This window comes from Hemibagrus wyckioides, linkage group LG09 (genome assembly GCF_019097595.1).
Source record: "Hemibagrus wyckioides isolate EC202008001 linkage group LG09, SWU_Hwy_1.0, whole genome shotgun sequence".
In the NCBI taxonomy this organism is placed as follows: domain Eukaryota; kingdom Metazoa; phylum Chordata; class Actinopteri; order Siluriformes; family Bagridae; genus Hemibagrus; species Hemibagrus wyckioides.
In genome coordinates this window covers 14693814-14715656 of record NC_080718.1, presented here as the reverse complement: position 1 = coordinate 14715656, position 21843 = coordinate 14693814, and the positions used below count along the sequence as shown (strand labels likewise).

At 42.3% G+C, this 21843-nt stretch overlaps 1 protein-coding gene across 1 annotated transcript in view; it reads right to left on the bottom strand.

Annotated features, from left to right (window-relative positions):
- Positions 1 to 21843, bottom strand: part of jmjd1ca (jumonji domain containing 1Ca) — a 71485-nt gene that overhangs the window by 47202 nt on the left and 2440 nt on the right. Inside the window, exon 2 of the mRNA XM_058399245.1 lies at positions 6441 to 6590. Within this exon, the coding sequence (XP_058255228.1) occupies positions 6441 to 6590 (150 nt within the window). The remainder of the gene's footprint in view (positions 1 to 6440; positions 6591 to 21843) is intronic.

The window sequence follows — 21843 nt, the reverse complement described above, 5'->3', positions numbered from 1 at the left end:
ATTTGGGTCTAATAATAGTTGTTTAAAGCTAACCTGACTCATCACAGCAGCTGTGGTTTGAGTTTGAGGCTGCTGGCAGTGTTCAGGGTTTATGCAGGTAAACATGCGCTGACTGTTTCATGACCTCTTGCACATTTCTGTACATTAACTAGAGAGTGTCAATGATGTTGCAACCTTCTGAGCTTGCTAATAACCGTCAACTTACTGAAATGTTTAGGCCATGTTTGGACTGGAACGACTTGGAAAAAAAAAAAAGACTTGTTTATTTTAAGGTTGGTAAGTACTATGGAAAGGAGGGACAGAGAAAAAAAAAGGGTGCAAACATTTTAAATATCTTGTTCAACACCACTGAGGAGTGCTTACTGCACACTCCCACTAAACTGAAGCAAAACATGTGCTTTTACTTATCGCCTCTTTCTGTTCATTTGTTCTTGTTTGATGGACAGCCTACAAACTGCAGACTGTGTGCGTGTGTGTGTGTGTGTGTGTGTGTGTGTGCGCGTGAGACTTCACCCAGCTCAGAAAGTCACAGCATGCTTTTTTATTTTAGTGGTGTCACTAAAGATTAGTCTGACACTGAGAGGGTATGTGTGTGTGTGTGTGTGTGTGGTTTTAAATGAGACATTAAAGAGAAAGAGTGCATAGTGCCAGAGAGAGAGAGACAGCGAGAGAGAGAGAGAGAGAGAGAGAGAGAGAGAGAGAGAGGAGTAAGAAAAAGTGTGTGTGTGTGTGTATATGTGTGTGTGTATGTGTGTGATAAATGAGAAAAGAGAGATTAGTACATGCTGTGCAAAATCTGAAACAGTCTCTCACTCTAGTTCTTTCTATCACGTCCCTCTCTCTCTCCTTCCCCACAGTCTTTCTTCCTTTCTCTCTTCATATTTTCCTTTTCTCTCTAGCCCCTTTAACACATCCCGTCCTTTTTTATCTCCCATGCAATATATCCCTGTCTTTCTCTCTTTATTCCAGTCTGCGTTGTCTCTTTATCCCATGTTCTATCGCTCCATGCTTTTCTTCTCTCCCCTCTTTCACTCCCTCTATCTCTCTATCTTCCCATCTGCACTTGCACAGAAAGCAGTATTGAAATTGACCACCCCTCTCCCTCTCTTACACATACACACCTCCATTCTTAATACACAAACATACACACACTTCTCCTGTTTTCATCAAACAAAGGCGTGACCACACACAAACAGTGAGCAGAATGTCAAGTAAGAGTGCACACACACACATACACATGCAGTCACACACACACACACAAAACATTGGCCTACTCTCTTATCTCTCCAGTCCGTTGACCAAATAGAGGCTGGTTGCCACGGTTACACCATTTACCATGTAAATGGCCATAAGCAGCAGTGGGCCGAGCATTGTGGGCCTTCAGTTTGGCCTTTATCACTAAGAAAACTATTTTAAATCTAACAGATCGAATAGAGTGTGCCATCACACATTACAGAGCCTATAGCTCAACTGTCTTGCAATAAAAATGGGACACTGGCTTTTATCAGCCTCATACAAACAGCCGTTAATGTTAACAATTCAACACTAGCATCTGGACATCAGCTGGTGGACCAAAAATATCACATAGCCTCACTTCTTAATAACATTTACTCATGAATTTACTCAGAATGGATAAATAAATGTTAATAACTATATACAATAGTTAATAACTACTAACACTTATGTATATGTTGTTGTTGTTGATCTTTTGGCTGCGCGTGTAAGGGGTCGCCACAGCGGACCAACTGGCCAACTGACCAACTGGTCCGCATAACAACTTGGCACAGATTTTAACGCCGGATGCCCTTCCTGATGCAACCCTCCCATTTTATCCGGGCTTGGGACCAGCACTGCATCCAGTGGCTGGGGTTTGGGCACTGGCTGGGAAATCGAACCTGGGCCTTCCGCATGGTGGTACCCCTGAGCCACCAGCACCTTTCGGTCACGCCTATGTATATAAAGTATAATATATAATAGACTGTATGATATTCGGCTCAATTTTCCTGTCGCAGGCTCAACTTGTACATCACATAGTGTAATCTTCGGTTGCAGGTTGAGTCTGTTGCTCTTTGAACGCATAATGGGACATGCTTGCTGACAGACAACTTACTGCTGCTGTGAACAAAGACAGCCGATGACAAAGTTCTGCTTAAAATCTCATCGTGGGAGTGCTGCCATGACACTTTGTCTACAATCCGCCAATAGGAAGATGGCATATGATTACAAAACAAACAACTACGAACATGGGAGAGACCATGGCAAAAGACCTGATGCAGATACTGCAGAATGTCACATGAATGTCTTACTAGTTACAGTGAGGGAAAAAATAATTTGATCCCCTGCTGATTTTGTACGTTTGCCCACTGACAAAGAAATGATCAGTCTGTAATTTTAATGGTAGGTGTATTTGAACAGTGAGAGACAGAATAACAACAAAAAAATCCAGAAAACGCATTTCAGAAAAGTCGATTACATCGATTTGCATTTTAATGAGTGAAATAAGTATTTGATCCCCTATCAATCAGAAAAATTTCTGGCTCCCAGGTGTCTTTTATACAGGTAAGGAGCTGAGATTACAGTAGGAGCACTCTCGGGGGGTGCTCTTAATCTCAGCTCGTTACCTGTATGAAAGACACCCTGTCCACAGAAGGAAGCAATCAATCAGATTCCAAACTCTCCATCATGGTCAAGACCAAAGAGCTGTCCATGGATGTCAGGGACAAGATTGTAGACCTACACAAGGCTAGAATGCACTACAAGACCATCGCCAAGCAGCTTGGTGAGAAGGTGACAACAGTTGGTGCGATTATTCCCAAATGGAAGAAACACAAAAGGACAATCTTCCTCAGTCTGGGGCTCCATGCAAGATCTCACCTCATGGAGTTTCAATGATCATGAGAACGGTGAGGAATCAGCCCAGAATTACACTGGAGGATTTTGTCAACGATCTCAAGGCAGCTGAGACCATAGTCACCAAGAAAACAATTGGTAACACACTACGCTGTGAAAGACTGAAATCCAGTAGCGGCCGCAAGGTCCCCCTGCTAAAGAAAGCACATGTACAGGCTCATCTGAAGTTTGCCAATGAACATCTGAATGATTCAGAGGAGAACTGGGTGAAAGTGTTGTGGTCAAATGAGACCAAAATCCAGCTCTTTGGCATCAACTCAACTCGCCATGTTTGGAGGAGGAGGAATGCTGCCTATGACTCCAAGAAGACCATCCCCACCATCAAACATGGAGGTGGAAACATTATGCTTTGGGGGTGTTTTCTGCTAAGGGGACAGGACAACCGCACCACATCAAAGGGACGATGGAAGGAGCCATGTACCGTCAAATCTTGAGTGAGAACATCCTTCCCTCAGCCAGGGCATTGAAAATGGGTAGTGGATGCAAAGAGGAGTAGGCCCAAATTCCTTGAGATGTGAGATGTGTGCAAACCTGGTGGCCAACTACAAGAAATGTCTGACGTCTGTGATTGCCAACAAGGGTTTGCCACCAAGTACTAAGTCATGTTTTGCAAAGGGGTCAAATACTTATTTCACTCAATAAAATGCAAATCAATGTAGAACTTTTTTGAAATGTGTTTTTCTGGATTTTTTTGTTGTTATTCTGTCTCTCACTGTTCAGATAAACCTACCATTAAAATTATAGACTGATCATTTCTTTGTCAGTGGGCAAACATACAAAATCAGCAGGGGATCAAATAATTTTTTCCCTCACTGTACATCATGACATGGAACGCAGCCTGGAAAGAAATAGAGGATTAATTACAGCTTTCAGGTGTGGAGCTGGCTGATTAGCATGCACATGTCTATTTTAGTCTATTTACTATAATGACAACAGCCTCCAGGATCCCGTGCTGTCATTGCCGTGGCCTGGGTTCGATACCTGGGCGGGGCGCTAACCCAGACACTGAAGAGCTAGCTCTCAGTGCCGGCCTCAAGCCTGGATTAAATGGGAGGGTTGCGTCAGGAAGGGCATCCGGCGTAAAAAAGAACCTGTGCCAAATCTAAATGTGCGGACCAAATAACCTGTTACGGCGAATCTACAACAACAACATTTACTATTAAGACAAAGTGAAACTATTTTTATGCTTTCCAGTTGAGGAGCTAATAACCTCTGCTGTGTCGTTTTGCACTCAGTGTGGCACAACATAGTAACTATCTTCATGGTTTAATCAGACATCACACAGTCGGTTACAGAAATCTTTTTGCGGTCATCTCGTACAGTGTAGCAAGGAATAATCAAAAGTCTGCTGGAACTGCACAGTGTAAACTAGCATGAAACTTTATTCACAAAACAAGGATGAAGTGGCACGGATGTGATTGTAATCTTTTTTTTTTTTTTTTAAAGCTAAATGATCACAATAAGGTTGTTTCAGAAGAGGTGATAGATTTGGGACACATCTATTGATCGATATGATCCCTCAAGGTAAAAAATTAGAGACTTTTTCTAGGGAACTGCTGACAAACTCGCACAAAAGTGAAGCTCAGACATGCTTCACTTAGAAATATCAGACAACAAAATCTGCCAGAAGCAGAATAGGTGATTATACAAACACAGGGAGATGATGAAAAGAAGAAAAAAATAAAATAAATGCAGAAATCTACATATTAGGCTCTATTCCTGTAATCACAGTGCTTTTGCAAAAAAACAAAAAACAAAAAAAAAACAAGGTATAACACTGGTGCATTGTACATTTCTGGAATTTTTCTGACCAGCTGCTCAAAGTGGCTTAGGATTTGGGTTTTAATGAATAAATTAATAAGCGGTGTGTGTACGCGTGCTGCTGCAACATCCAATCAAATCAGCTGCTCTTGTTTCCTTTAAAGGACGGAGTGTGTGAAGTGGAGGACTGGGGATTTCGTAATAACCTACCAACAGAATTCACTTACAGGTTTTAGAGTGTTATATAAACAATACAAATCAAAATCTGCCCTCTTTTTCACTGCAATCTATTGTACTCGGAGCTCTGAATGTTCCGAATCAATTTACTCCTGACTTCCGATTTAAAAGTGTCTAGTGCTTCAGCTTGGAAAAGACTCGGAAGCCCGGAGCAAAGTCATACATGTACGCCTACTTTCTCAATTTGATCGACAAGAATTTTTAAAGGTTTAGGTTTGTTTGGTTAGAGCACTCGGTATATACTTGAGACCAAAATCCATTCAGATTCACACAAGGGGTTAAATAATACAGCTATCAGGAAATTGCAGAGAATGAATGAACCTGCAGAAGGCAAATAATGCCTAGAGACAGAATGACAGCCTGTTAGTGTATGTAATATTTGTATATTTGTTTGTCTACGATGCAGACTCATTTTGGATTTGGTCTTTCCACGTCCCTGTCCCTCCTACCAGCCATCTCGTCCTGTCACGTCCTGACAGCTACCTACCAACCCTGGAGCAAACACGTGCTTTCTCAAAGAAATAAGAAACATGAAGCCAACTGACGCATCTTTTTGATCTGCTGCTCGTGCTGCATCACAGAGTAGTGCTATCTGCCCTGTTCTGTATACATAAGCTCACAGATGGCTAGTGTCAGTGTGATTGGCAGGAGAGAGAGGAACAGCGTAGCCAATTTTGCTCTTAGGACTGGCCACGGGTGGCTATGGCAACATCGGGATTTGACCATGCAATTGCTCATGAAGAACGAATGCTTTCCTGTTACCCCACTAAGGAGCATTTCTCTGTGCTTTTACCAATAGCAAGAATTTAATCAGCAAATTTTGTTTCCATCAGCACAAACAACACGTTTTCAAGCTGAAGGTTTTAATGGTCACATATCATGCAGATGCTTAGTGTCTGTTTTCTCAACAGACCTTACTGCTCATAACCCATGGTTACCTCCATCTTACACACACTAACACACACCTAGCCTGTAACCACGGTAACACACACACAACCAGTTGGCATGGTTACGTAAGCAAGCCCACATCCAGTATAAGGAGCACTGTGGCAGGACACAGATACAAAAAATCTCCTCTGAGAGCAGGAGCTCGGCACGGGAGCTAGTAAACGCCAAGTGCTCAATCTGCTTTCTCTCTCTACAGCCTGGGAGTCTGTGTGTGTGTGTGTTTTAGAGAGAGAGAAAGAGAGAGAGAGAGAGAGAGAAGGATGACTCACTCCAGAGTGGGAGTCAGGTGACAGAAAACCTTTTATGCTTTGACAACCATCAACACACACACACACACACACACACAGACTTGTGTGTCAGATTTACAACTAATCAAAAGCAGCCTTCAGAACTGTTTAAATCACACAAATTCCTAAAATCTGGAAGTGGAAAGACTAAAGAAAAACAAAAAAGTGCGGAAGAAAATCAATAACTGTCTGTCAAATGCTGTCTTTGAGCTGTTGCAGTAGAGGCAGTGTTGGAAAGAGAGAGAGAGAGAGAGAGAGAGAGTGAGTGTGTGTGTGTGTGTGTGTGTGTGTACCTACCAGTGCAGGCTGTGGAGAGCTGTTCTCCTGTGAGGTGCTGTTCCTCTTGGCCCATACCAACTCGTGCTCCAGCACAAACACCTCCCACTCCTCCCTCAGCCTCCTCCATTTACACTCTGCTGACGGCTCGCCGTCCCACTCCACACGCACCTAATATACACACAAAGACAGGAGGGGTGAGATGTCAGAGGTATCACTATCTCACTCACTCACTCACACACACACACACACACACACACACACATACACCCCAGGGGTGGGGATAAGGGGGGGTTATAAAAGCTCACACACACAGAAACATCAAAAACACATTCCCATAATAGCACCCTCATGGCTCACATACGGCCACAATTCAGTTGATTAATGTAATTAATAAACATATAACAGAGTGGAGTAATTACTAACAGACTGATGCATGGCTACACACACACACACACACACACACACTGAAATGCATTTCCTCAGTAGCAAATTACATCCTGAAACCAGAGCACACTCTTACACACACACACACACACACACAAATTCTCCAGCAAACTGTATCCATGCCACACTATTGCACAGTGTCTCTGATACTCAAAACTCTCACACTCATTCTGTCTAGCTTTGTCAGTTTAAGCCATTTAATTGACAGAAGTCCTTTTGCTTCATCGCCTGTAAACAGTTTCAGCACAGGAAAGCCTTTACCAAGAATAATATACTAAAGAACCAATTATGAATTTTGGAATTTGGCAGCAATGTTAGCATTTGTAGGTTTCTAAAGTAATATGCAATTTGAGCAACAGTAGCTCGTCTGTTGGATCGGATCACACGGGCCAGCCTTCACTCCCCACGTCTTGGCTGCCCATGACCCTGTCGCCGGTTCACCACTGTTCCTTCCTTGGACCACTTTTGATAGATACTGACCACTGCAGACCGGGAACACCCCACAAGAGCTCCAGCTTTGGAGATGCTCTGATCCAGTCGTCTAGCCATCACAATTTGGTCCTTGTCAAACTCGCTCAAATCCTTACACTTGCCCATTTTTCCTGCTTCTAACACATCAACTTTGAGGACAAAACATTCACTTGCTGCCTAATACACTATATTGCCAAAAGTATTCGCTCACCTGCCTTGACTCGCATATGAACTTAAGTGACATCCCATTCCTAATCCATAGGGTTCAATATGACGTCGGTCCACCCTTTGCAGCTATAACAGCTTCAACTCTTCTGGGAAGGCTGTCCACAAGGTTTAGGAGTGTGTTTATGGGAATTTTTGACCATTCTTCCAGAAGCGCATTTGTGAGGTCACACACTGATGTTGGACGAGAAGGCCTGGCTCTCAGTCTCCGTTCTAATTCATCCCAAAGGTGTTCTATCGGGTTGAGGTCAGGACTCTGTGCAGGCCAGTCAAGTTCCTCCACACCAGACTCTGTCATCCATGTCTTTATGGACCTTGCTTTGTGCACTGGTGCACAGTCATGTTGGAAGAGGAAGGGGCCAGCTCCAAACTGTTCCCACAAAGTTGGGAGCATGGAATTGTCCAAAATGTCTTGGTATGCTGAAGCATTCAGAGTTCCTTTCACTGGAACTAAGGGGCCAAGTCCAGCTCCTGAAAAACAACCCCACACCATAATCCCCCCTCCACCAAACTTTACACTTGGCACAATGCAGTCAGACAAGTACCGTTCTCCTGGCAACCGCCAAACCCAGACTCGTCCATCAGATTGCCAGATGGAGAAGCGCGATTCGTCACTCCAGAGAACGTGTCTCCACTGCTCTAGAGTCCAGTGGCGGCATGCTTTACACCACTGCATCCGACGCTTTGCATTGCACTTGGTGATGTACGGCTTGGATGCAGCTGCTCGGCCATGGAAACCCATTCCATAAAGCTCTCTGCGCACTGTTCTTGAGCTAATCTGAAGGCCACATGAAGTTTGGAGGTCTGTAGCGAACACTTCCCAAACACTTCCACGTTCTTATAATACAGCTGACAGTTGACTGTGGAATATTTAGGAGCGAGGAAATTTCACGACTGGATTTATTGCACAGGTGGCATCCTATCACAGTTCCACGCTGGAATTCACTGAGCTCCTGAGAGCGACCCATTCTTTCACAAATGTTTGTAAAAACAGTCTGCATGCCTAGGTGCTTGATTTTATACACCTGTGGCCATGGAAGTGATTGGAACACCTGAATCTGATTATTTGGATGGGTGAGCGAATACTTTTGGCAATATAGTGTATATCCCACCCACTAACAGGTGCCATGATGAGGAGATAATCAGTGTTATTCACTTTACCTGTCACTGCTCATAATGTTATGCCTGACCGGTGTATTTGTCTATATACAGAAACAATATACAGATGTTCTGTCCACAGCCACACTTGTTATCTATATAATAATTTCATAATTCGTTTCTAAAAGCATGGTTCTGAGTATTCAGCATGCTCCTGACATCACTGTGCACTTCTAGAGGATAGTGACCACAATACGCTGTGGAGCTGGTAGGGAATGAGAAAAAGTGTGCCAGAAGGAGAGTTTTATTGGCACAGGCTTGAGCAATATAAGGATATTATCATCCCTACATGATCTTCCACTGCCACAATGTTTATCCAAGGATGTTTATCACAATTATATTACCAGATCTGCCCTTACAGATTTCACACAGGAGCACTGCGATTTAAGATTGGAGAATGCAAGTTATCACTAAAAATACACCCATAAGATAACTCCATTTCTCCTCAGTATAACAAGAGATGAGCTACACATGAATCTGATGATTTGAAATCTCCAATACACAACAGACACTTCCATTTATCTCACTTGCTCTGACTTACATGGGCTCCCTCACTTTCTGCAAAGGTTAATGGAGAATGTTTTCAGCTCTTTAATGCGAAATAAATCTATCAGTGGGGGGCCCAGTGGTTTAGTGGTTAGCACGTTGCCTCGCACCTCTAGGGTTGCGGGTTTAATTTCCGCCTCTGCTTTGGGTGTTTGCATATCCTTTTCGGGGTACTCTGGGTACTCCGGTTTCTTCCCCCAGGCCAAAGACATGCGTTGTAGGTTGAGTGCTATCTCTAAATTGTTTGTAGTGTGTGTGATTATACTGCTTCAAACATTTATGCAACATTTTGGACATAAATTGAAGCAAAGTACAGCAACAACAGTGGATAAGAGCCTGTAGATCAGCAACAAGCTAGCCAGTTGACAATAGCGAGCAGTTTAACAGGAAGTTACCTGGCCATCAATAATGATAACTCTTAATGTTGATGATTACCTTCTTTCAAAACAGCGATTTTGAGTACCATATCTGTAACAGAATTCTATTCACACACTATTCACAAACGTGTGTTGATTTGATGCCACTCTGTGAATGGGGAAGGAACTGGTAGATGAGAAGACTAACCCAAGCTGACAAAATTTAAATTTTATCAAAGTTAAAGAGGCATTGTCTGACCAGTTTTATGCAGGGAATCAAAATTATTACTGACCACATAGTGCTATTTAATATCACTATATGGTCAGTCTATAGGAGATCCATTTTTTACCATTATTTTTAAGCACCTAATCTTGTTAAGGAATTTGACTAGATAAGAGGCCGCTCATGAGTGCTGATATCCAGCATGCCAGCGGTGCTGCGTTGTATGTAGGCATGCTGATATAATCACTGATTACATCGATTTCATATTTATGAATATGCTTATGAAAATATTCGATTGATATTATGAATGGTTGTCAGATAAGGAAGAGGATGAAGAAGGGATGCTGACTGCTGTGTAAATGAGGAACACTGATAGAAGCTAGCTTCTAGCCATGAGTTGGAAAAACAGGTAATGTGTTGCTTGGTAACATTTCTCTTATGCTAATGAAACAATAAGCAAACAATGTTTTGTTGATAAGCCAAAATGGAATCAGAGCAATGCTGAGAAGAGTTGCATGATATAATTCTTACACAAAACGGGAAATAAATGGCTTCCAGTACAGTAGTGTTTCTATACTCGGTGGCATGATGTGGTGCTGCTGCCTCACAGCTCAGGGTTTGATCCTCAGCTGCATGTTTAAGTGGCTTCCTCTGGTTTCTTCCACTGTGCAAAAGCATGCAGGTAGATGGCTTGGCTGTGCCAAATTATCCCTAGGGGTGTGTGTGTGTGGTGCACTGCAATGGATTGGGGTCCTAACTGGAGTGGATTTTTCCGCATGTGGCCCAGTGCTCCAGGATTCACCAGGATAGAGTGAAGATGAATGAATGAATTGTTTCCATATTAAAAGAACTGCTTCATTTTAATAACTAATGCACTATTTAGAGACTAATTAATTAATTGATTGATTGACTGTCAGTTATGTTATTGTGAATATAACACTACTGCATGCAGTTATGGTATAGTGTACATTAGATTACTGCCATACACATACTCATAACTTGAATATTTAATAATAGATTTAAAAAAGGGAAGAAAAAGAGGAACACCTTGATATGAACTAAAACACTCAGGCCTCTTTACCACTGAGTATATTCATGGGCAGTAATCAGTAAGCAAAAGCGCTTGGTCAGTAATCTCTAACTACTCATCTCCTGTCTTTTGTATACAGAGAAGCTTAGACCAGCAAGAAAATAAAGAGGAATCAGTCAGCACTCTTTATTAAACTAATACCATCTGTCTGAATGTGTCAGTGCCGAACGTGTGGACGTCTTATTTATCAACTAGTGTGAGGCAAGCATGTGAAACTAATCTGGACACTGATCATATTAACTGGACATATTTGGACTTTCATCATATAGACTGCAGCCTTCACACTTATACGGTTTATCAGTGTCCTCTGGGCAAGCTTACTTCACACATTAATAAACACACTGCTGCCTGTGTGTGTGTGTGTGTGTGTGTGCGCATGGAGGAGTATCTCAGGCGACTGATTTGTCTCACACTCAACTGAGGGAGAAGGAGAAGAATAGTGTATAATATATTGCAGGGATGCTGTCATTGGTCAAGATCATCACAGAGACAGAAAAGGAAGGAGAGATGAGGAGGAAGGAGAGAGAGAGAGAGAGAGAGAGAGTGTGTGTGAAGACTTGAGTTGCTATGCTACGATCAGCTCCATCTCTCTCTCTCTCTCTCTCTCTCTCTCGCTCTCTCTCCCCATCTCGTGGTCTTTCACTCATTCCTTACCCTCCCACACCCCCTCTCTCCTCATCAGCTTCTGTCTGGCTGATTGTCTGTCCACCCTCAACAACCTTCAAAACACACACACACACACACACACACACACAGTCTCGCTCTCAAATTCACCTTCCTCTTTTATAACCCTCTGTACCTCTAACCACACTAACCTTTCCTCTTTTTTTTCTCTCTTTTTCCCTCTCCCACAAACACATGTATGTGCGCACACACACACACACACTCTCTCTCTCTCTCTGGTCTAAGGATGCATGTCGGACACTGAGGTGATTTACGTGCTCTCTTGCCATTATCACTGATGAGTGTATATGTGTGTGTGTATGTGTGTGTGTGCATGTGTGTGTGCGTGTGTGTGCGCGTGTGTGTGCATGTGTGGAGGGAGTAAAAGGAAAACAGCAATTATTCATTTAGAGAAGATCATTAGTCATAAGAACCAGTCTGACTACCATTTGAAATATCACACACAAATACAGAGAAAGAGCTTCATCTGTGCTGTGAATGTTAAGTGAGAGTGCTGTATTATGTAGTCATTGTTCACACTGAATATTCTCCTCTGCACGTGTTATAATAATGTGGGTTACAGCTTTATAGTCCCTGTGTGTGTGTGTGTGTGTGTGTGTGTGTAGTATTTACAATGAAATATTTTCCTGCCTCCCTTCTGTCCACACACACACACACACATTTTATGAAGTCTGTGTTTATTTGTTTGTGTTCCCTTGTGGGTGGCTCCTCTTTTGTGTGTGTGTGTGTGTGTGTGTGTGTGTGTGTGTATGTATGTGTGTGTGTGTGTGTGTGTGTGTGTGTGTTTGTTTATTGGGCTGTGAACCACAGACAAGCTGTAACAGGTCATGCTAGTTTTTCACACATACACACACACACACACACACGTGTATAAATACATAGAGACTCACACACCTCCAAGCCATCTGCAACACTGCGCGCACACACACACACACACACACACACACACACACACACACACACAGTATCTCTTATTGACAGACTGCCTCATTTCTCACTCAGTAAACTCTAGCCTGCAGGAGAGAAACATTACACACACACACACACACACACACACAGAGTGTAAACACTTCCTCCAGGCTTGTGGGAGGGAAACATTCAGAGGCATCAGATTTCAGCTTGGACAACTGCCAACACTTGGGCAGAAAAGTGCTTATAGCATCAGCATTTAAACACACACACACACACTCTCTCTCTCTCTCTCTCTCTCTCTCTGTCTCTCTCTCTCTCTCACTGTATGTGTGTGAACGGAAGAGAGAAAATGTGTCTGGGAGATAAAAGCAGTCCGCCAACATGGGTTGCATGAGGAGACAATCATGTGACTTAGCTTGTGTGAGCATGTGTTTTGTGCATTCTGTCTCATGTCCTTAGCCCCATGTCCAAAGAGGAGTTTACACACACACTCTCTCTCTCTCTCTCTCTCTCATTTAGTGAGAGAAAGAGATAGAGAGACACACACAATCACAAAGAGAGAAAGGGGGGGGGTATAACAGAGAGGGAGAGAGAGAGAGGGAGAGAGACACACACCCACTTACAGAGAGGGAGAGCGAGGGGGACACACACACACACTCACAGAAAGGAAGAGAGAGAGAGATATAGAGATAGAGAGAGAGACATACACACACAGACAATCACTTACAGAGAGGGAGGGGGGGACAATCACACAGAGAGGGAGAGAAAAAGATATAAAGAGAGAGAGGCAGGCACACACACAGAGGGAGAGGGAGAGAGAGAGAATCACTTACAGAGGGACACACACACACACACACACACACACAGGCCGCTCTGATCAATAATTCACTGAGCAGTAGAGAAAGTGTGTGTGTATTTGTCTCAGCTCCCTTTCTCAGGTTGGTTAGTGAGGACAGTGTGAGAGAGATTACAGAACTCTGATAGGGAGTACTGAGTACTGAGTGTAGTGTACTGCAGTGTAATATAGTGTAGCCTAGTCAGTAGTGCAGTGTAATATAGTGTAGCCTAGTCAGTAGTGCAGTGTAATATAGTGTAGCCTAGTCAGTAGTGCAGTGTAATATAGTGTAGCCTAGTCAGTAGTGCAGTCAGTGTAATATAGTGTAGCCTAGTCAGTAGTGCAGTCAGTGTAATATAGTGTAGCCTAGTCAGTAGTGCAGTCAGTGTAATATAGTGTAGCCTAGTCAGTAGTGCAGTCAGTGTAATATAGTGTAGCCTAGTGAGTAGGGTAGTCAGTGTAATATAGTGTAGCCTAGTCAGTACTGCAGTGTAATATAGTGTAGCCTAGTGAGTAGGGTAGTCAGTGTAATATAGTGTAGCCTAGTCAGTAGTGCAGTCAGTGTAATATAGTGTAGCCTAGTGAGTAGGGTAGTCAGTGTAATATAGTGTAGCCTAGTCAGTAGTGCAGTCAGTGTAATATAGTGTAGCCTAGTCAGTAGTGCAGTGTAATATAGTGTAGCCTAGTCAGTAGTGCAGTCAGTGTAATATAGTGTAGCCTAGTCAGTAGTGCAGTGTAATATAGTGTAGCCTAGTCAGTAGTGCAGTCAGTGTAATATAGTGTTGTGAGTGTAGTACAGCACTGTAGTGAAGAATAGCTTACTGAAGTGTAGTGAAATGTAGTGAGTGCAGTGTAGAGTCACTTAGTGAGTGTGGTGATGTTTAATGAGAGTGGTGTAGTGTAGCATAGCGTGTAATGTAGTACAGTGTTTTACAGCATAGTAAGTGTAGTGTAATGGAGTGTAGTGTAGTGCAGACTAAAGTAGTGTGTTTTGTGCGGTTTCATATAGCATAAGTGTAGAAAAACATTATGAGAGTAGTGGAGTGAGTGCAGTATAGCATAACGCAGTGAGTGTAATGTGCTGCATAAAAGCATAATGAGTGTAGAATAGTGTAATGCAGTGCAGTGTAGCATGGTGAGTGTAGTGTAGTGCAGTATAGCATAGTTCATTGTATTGTGAAACAGTGTAGTGTAGTGTAGTACAGCATAGAGGGTACAGGGTAGGGTAGTATAGTGTAGTGTGGTACAGCATAGAGAGTACAGTACAGTGTAGTGTAGTACAGCATAGAGAGTACAGTACAGTGTAGTGTAGTACAGCATAGAGAGTACAGTACAGTGTAGTGTAGTACAGCATAGTGTAGTGTAGTACAGCATAGAGAGTACAGTACAGTGTAGTGTAGTACAGCATAGAGAGCACAGTACAGTGTAGTACAGCATAGTGAGTACAGTACAGTACAGCATAGTGAGTACAGTACAGTGTAGTACAGCATAGTGAGTACAGTACAGTGTAGTGTACTGTAGTACAGCATAGTGAGTACAGCATAGTGTAGTGTACTGACTACAGCATAGTGTAGTGTAGTACAGCAAAGAGAGTATAGTACTGTATAATGTACTGTAGTACAGCATAATGAGTACAGTACAGTATAGTGTAGTACAGCATAGACAGTACAGTATAGTGTAGTGTAGTACAGCATAGTGAGTACTGTATAGTGTATTGTAGTACAGCATAGTGAGTACAGTATAGTGTAGTGTAGTGTAGTACAGCATAATGAGTACAGTATAGTGTAGTGTAGTACAGCATAGTGAGTACAGTATAGTGTAGTGTAGTGTAGTACAGCATAATGAGTACAGTATAGTGTAGTGTAGTACAGCATAGTGAGTACAGTATAGTGTAGTGTAGTACAGCATAGTTAGTACAGTATAGTGTAGTGTAGTACAGCATAGAGAGTACAGTATAGTGTAGTGTAGTACAGCATAGTTAGTACAGTATAGTGTAGTGTAGTACAGCATAGAGAGTACAGTATAGTGTAGTGTAGTACAGCATAGAGAGTACAGTACAGTGTAATGTAGTACAGCATAGAGAGTACAGTGTAGTGTAGTACAGCATAGAGAGTACAGTACAGTGTAATGTAGTACAGCATAGAGAGTACAGTACAGTGTAATGTAGTACAGCACAGAGAGTACAGTACAGTGTAATGTAGTACAGCATAGAGAGTACAGTACAGTGTAATGTAGTACAGCATAGAGAGTACAGTACAGTGTAGTGTAGTACAGCATAGTGTAGTGTAGTACAGCATAGAGAGTACAGTACAGTGTAATGTAGTACAGCATAGTGAGTACAGTATAGTGTAGTGTAGTACAGCATAGTGAGTACAGTATAGTGTAGTGTAGTACAGCATAGTGTAGTGTACTGTAGTACAGCATAGAGAGTACAGTACAGTGTAGTGTAGTACAGCATAGAGAGTACAGTACAGTGTAATGTAGTACAGCATAGAGAGTACAGTATAGTGTAGTGTAGTGTAGTACAGCATAATGAGTACAGTATAGTGTAGTGTAGTGTAGTACAGCATAGTGAGTACAGTACAGTGTAGTGTAGTACAGCATAGTGAGTACAGTATAGTGTAGTACAGCATAGTTAGTACAGTATAGTGTAGTGTAGTACAGCACAGAGAGTACAGTATAGTGTAGTGTAGTACAGTATAGTGTAGTGTAGTACAGCATAGAGAGTACAGTACAGTGTAATGTAGTACAGCATAGAGAGTACAGTACAGTGTAGTGTAGTACAGCATAGAGAGTACAGTACAGTGTAATGTAGTACAGCATAGAGAGTACAGTACAGTGTAGTGTAGTACAGCATAGTGTAGTGTAGTACAGCATAGAGAGTACAGTACAGTGTAATGTAGTACAGCATAGTGAGTACAGTATAGTGTAGTACAGCATAGAGAGTACAGTACAGTGTAATGTAGTACAGCATAGTGAGTACAGTATAGTGTAGTGTACTGTAGTACAGCATAGAGAGTACAGTACAGTGTAGTGTAGTACAGCATAGAGAGTACAGTACAGTGTAATGTAGTACAGCATAGAGAGTACAGTACAGTGTAGTGTAGTACAGCATAGTGTAGTGTAGTACAGCATAGAGAGTACAGTACAGTGTAATGTAGTACAGCATAGTGAGTACAGTACAGTGTAGTACAGCATAGAGAGTACAGTATAGTGTAGTGTAGTACAGTATAGTGTAGTGTAGTACGGCATAGAGAGTACAGTACAGTGTAATGTAGTACAGCATAGTGAGTACAGTATAGTGTAGTGTAGTACAGCATAGAGAGTACAGTACAGTGTAGTACAGCATAGAGAGTACAGTACAGTGTAGTACAGCATAGAGAGTACAGTGTAGTGTAGTACAGCATAGTGAGTACAGTACAGTGTAGTACAGCATAGAGAGTACAGTACAGTGTAGTACAGCATAGAGAGTACAGTATAGTATAGTGTAGTACAGCATAGTGAGTACAGTACAGTGTAGTACAGCATAGAGAGTACAGTACAGTGTAGTGTAGTACAGCATAGTGAGTACAGTACAGTGTAGTGTAGTACAGCATAGTGAGTACAGTATAGTGTAGTGTAGTACAGCATAGAGAGTACAGTCTAGTATAGTGTAGTACAGCATAGAGAGTACAGTATAGTATAGTGTAGTACAGCATAGTGAGAACAGTACAGTGTAGTGTAGTACAGCATAGAGAGTACATTATAGTGTAGTACAGCATAGAGAGTACAGTATAGTGTAGTGTAGTACAGCATAGAGAGTACAGTATAGTATAGTGTACTGTAGTACATCATAGAGAGTACAGTATAGTGTAGTGTACTGTAGTACATCATAGAGAGTACAGTATAGTGTAGTGTAGTACAGCATAGTGAGAACAGTACAGTGTAGTGTAGTGTAGTACAGCATAGAGAGTACAGTATAGTGTAGTGTACTGTAGTACATCATAGAGAGTACAGTATAGTGTACTGTAGTACATCATAGAGAGTACAGTATAGTGTAGTGTAGTACAGCATAGTGAGTACAGTACAGTATAGTGTAGTGTAGTACAGCATAGTGAGTACAGTACAGTATAGTGTAGTGTAGTACAGCATAGTGAGTACAGTACAGTATAGTGTAGCATAGTATAGTGTGGTGAGGTGTGGTACAGCATAGTGAGTACAGTATAGTGTAGCATAGTATAGTGTGGTGAGGTGTGGTACAGCATAGTGAGTACAGTATAGTGTAGCATAGTATAGTGTGGTGTGGTACAGCATAGTGAGTACAATATAGTGTAGCATAGTGTAGTGTGGTGTGGTGTGGTGTGGTACAGCATAGTGAGTACAGTATAGTGTAGCATAGTGTGGTGTGGTGTGGTACAGCATAGTGAGTACAATATAGTGTAGCATAGTGTAGTGTGGTGTGGTGAGGTGTGGTACAGCATAGTGAGTACAATATAGTGTAGCATAGTGTAGTGTGGTGTGGTGAGGTGTGGTACAGCATAGTGAGTACAGTATAGTGTAGCATAGTGTAGTGTGGTGTGGTGAGGTGTGGTACAGCATTGTGAGTAGTGCATTTTGGAATAGAGCTGTAGAGTAGTTCACTACTATATATAATAGTTGTGTGAGCATGCTATGTATTTGCATATTTAAATATGGATGCATCAGGTACTAATCAAGATACTCAAATGCAGGTATAATATAGTACAGAATGAATTACATTAATATAGCAAACAAGCCCATATTCTGCATGTTTCAGTCTAACATTATAAAGATTTTGTATTTATCACACTATATTGCTAACCAAGATTGCCAGGAAACTGCCATGCAACTTACTCAGAAATGATTCCATGTGAAGTAATCCAGAAAAAAGGATCATGTGGGTGGTGTGATTGGACACCTGACCAGAACCACTTACCTCACTGTCTATACTGAAGCTCTACAACTGCATAAACTCCCATACCTGAGATTATCATCTTCATACATCATTTTCGGGTATTTTAATGCCACATTAATATCATCCTCATCAGAGAGGTGAACATGTGAAGAGTCGGAGGTGTGATTAGCAGAATTACACACTGCTCAGTAGAAATAGCTAACTGGCTTGTTTAGAATCTTAATTATTCACATTGCACCAGTTTGCAATATATTATTATTTTCAATGGAATAAAATCTAAATATACGAGAAGTGAAAATAAATTCTGCTCTTTGCTTCATTACTTTTTACTGTTCAGATGTTCAGAGTCTAATTAGCATGTGTATTTATTCTATATTGGCTTTTGTATTGTATGTAATCCAGTGTACTGTGCTGTTGTATTGCTGTTTGTTGCACCATGGTCCTGAAGAAGTGACATTTCATTTCAGTGGATACAAGTCTGATTCTGAAAGGTGCATAACTGTGCCATAGAGCTGTCCAAAAAGAAATTCATGTGCTCATGTGAGCTAGAGAAATATCTGGGATTCAGTAGCTTAATATAATACAATGTACGTGTACTTGCAGGTTATTAGATGATCTTGGATGCTAGCTTTAATTAAGTTGTGTGTGTGTGTGTGTGTGTAGCCTAGAAAGGGATAAAATCTGACATATCCATCGGCTAGCACTCACACACACACACACACACACACACTCACACACACACACACAGCTAACTTGACACCTCATAAGGACGTAAATCTAGGCCACTGAATACATCGTCTTTATAACTCTGATTCTGACATGCACAGTGCTCCAGCTTAAATACACATCCTCAGTCTACTCTCTCACTTTCTCATTCTCTCTTTCTCTCTCTCTCATACAAATACACACACACACACACACACACACACACAATCCCTTTGGGACACTAGCTCAGGCGAATAAACTCTCTTCCTCTTCACCTGCACACAGACTTTCTCTTTCTCTCTCAACTCCTGTCTCTCTTCCCCTCTCTCTCTTTCTCTCTCTCTCTGACACACACACACACCATTGTTAGCTGTGCCTTATCAGAAAACAGGACTGAAAGAACTGAGTATTGTCATGTCTCTCTGTGTGTGGTAGTGTGTGTATGTGATCTATTATCACACTCCCTGAGCTGGACTAAAGATAAGCTACAGTGTTCTCACACTCACACACACACATACACACACAATCTGTCTGGTCTGCAGAATCACAAACACTTCCCTGGCAGTGCTTCAAACCATCTGCCAAAGGTCAAGGGTCAACTGAAACGAAAGCCATATATGGATCATGCATACACACGTGCACAGACACACACACACACGCTCACACACACTACAGTACACTCGGTTCACACACTCACACAAATGCTCACAAAGAATATATAAAGCAAGTGCTGTGTAAATACAAGCAAGCTTAAGGACTTGCTTATCTACAGAGAGAGAGAGTGAGAGAGAGAGAGAAGGGGGGGTGAGAGAGAGGGAGAGAGAGAGAGAAGGAGAGAGAGACAGAGACAGACAGAGAGAGAGAGAGAGAAAGACAGAGAGAGCAAAGTAGAGAACCTCCTTTTCTCCTCTTCTGTTGAAATGAACTGATGAAATACAACCTGTGTTACTGACACTGCGGAATCATAATGTGTGTGTGTGTGTGTGTGTGTGTGCGCGCGCGAGTGTCTGCGTGCGTACGGACACATTCTGAGAGACAGAGTGGTGCTGGAGAACACATACACAGATGCTTAAATAGAGCAGAGTACAAACACACACACAGCTGCAGAAGAGAGAGAGAGAGAGACAGAGAGAGAGAGTGAGAGAGAGAGAGAGAGACAGAGAGAGAGAGAGTGAGAGATTGTGAGAGAGAGAGTGAGAGAGAGAGTGAGAGTGAGAGAGAGAGAGTGAGAGAGTGAGAGAGTGAGAGAGAGAGAGAGAGAGAGAGAGAGAGAGAGAGATGAGGTGGAGTCCAAACAAAGACATCTGGCTTTACTTAATGCTGTGCAGAACAAAATCAGAAGACTATCAAAGCAAGCTGACAACACACACACACACACACACACACACACACACAGAATCATGTCATTTTGCCTGTTAGGCAACACATGTGAATGTACTTTAGCATGAGACACATGATAACAGATGATTTAGACCCGGTGTGCTATCAGTCATGTTTCATCCTTGGAGGCAGGTAAGAGCCATGTACTACACACACACACACACACACACACACAGAGCAATGACAAACATCTTAATCTGTCACTTAAGAGTGTGTACAGACACTGTGGCTGAAACTAACATTCATTACACTTTACAATTCTAATTATTCACAGTCACTGACCACTGCATGCCAGGTCACACCGCATGACCTGGTGTGTTGGAGATGCTCTGTCTCGGTCGTCTACAAGTTACCATCGCAATCTGGCACTTCAAAGCCACTCAGATCATTACGCTTGCCCATTTTTCCTGCTTCCAACACATCAACTTTAACAACTGACTGTTTCCCTGTTCACATTGACCGGTGCCACTGTACAGAGATGATCCATGCTCTTCACTTCACTACACTTTACCATGCAGTGGCTTTGGCTGACCGGTGTATATTAAAACCTCATGACTTATTTTCCCATCATGTAAAATGTACTGTTTGTTCTGTTAGCAGCGGCAGTGTCATCTGAAGACGTTTCCTACCGTTTGGACTGTCAGTAAGCTAGCATGCAGTCAGGTCTATTCATTTCTAAGAAAAGAATGCAAATGAACGAGTGTGTTCTAGCTAGCTGTCTGGAGCAGGAGGAAACCTATTCAAATTGGACTTGCCTTGAAGACCGCTGCCTGCTTAGACTACAGCTGCTGGTGAGAAAAAAAAATCAAAAAATGTCTTTAGCTGAACATTTTTTTATGGTTTTAATTTGTGATCAGCTTGTATTCCCCGCAATAATCCACCCATCCATCTTCTATACCCGCTTTATTCCTAATTAGGGTCACAGGGATCTGCTGGAGCTTATCCCAGCACACATTGGGTGAAAGGCAGGGGTACACCCTGGACAGGTCACCAATCCATCACAGGACCACACACACACTCACTCCTGTGGGCAATTTAGAATTACCAATCAACCTAATGTACATGTTTTTGGACTGTAGGCGAAGTGGTAGCTCAAGTGCTTTACGCTCTGGGTTGTTGACCAGAAGATTGGGGTTCAAGCCCCAGCACTGCCGCCAACCCACTCTGCTCCAGGGGTGCTGCATCGTGGCTGACCCTGCGCTCTGACCCCAACCTCCAGGGATGGGATATGCGAAGTAATGTGCAGTAATGTATATGTGACAAATAAATACAACTTAAAACATATAGATAATTCACTATTTATTGTAATCTGTGTGTTGTGGCATCATCAGTGAACAACACAGAACAGGAGCGTTGCAACAAGTTACCACAGAAATGGAGAGCATTAAGGTGTGTGTGTGTGTGTGCTCTCAGCATGCTCTTCAGCACGGCAGGTGGTTGTAACCCAGGGAAAACTGTCAGTCACACGACTAAGCTGTTG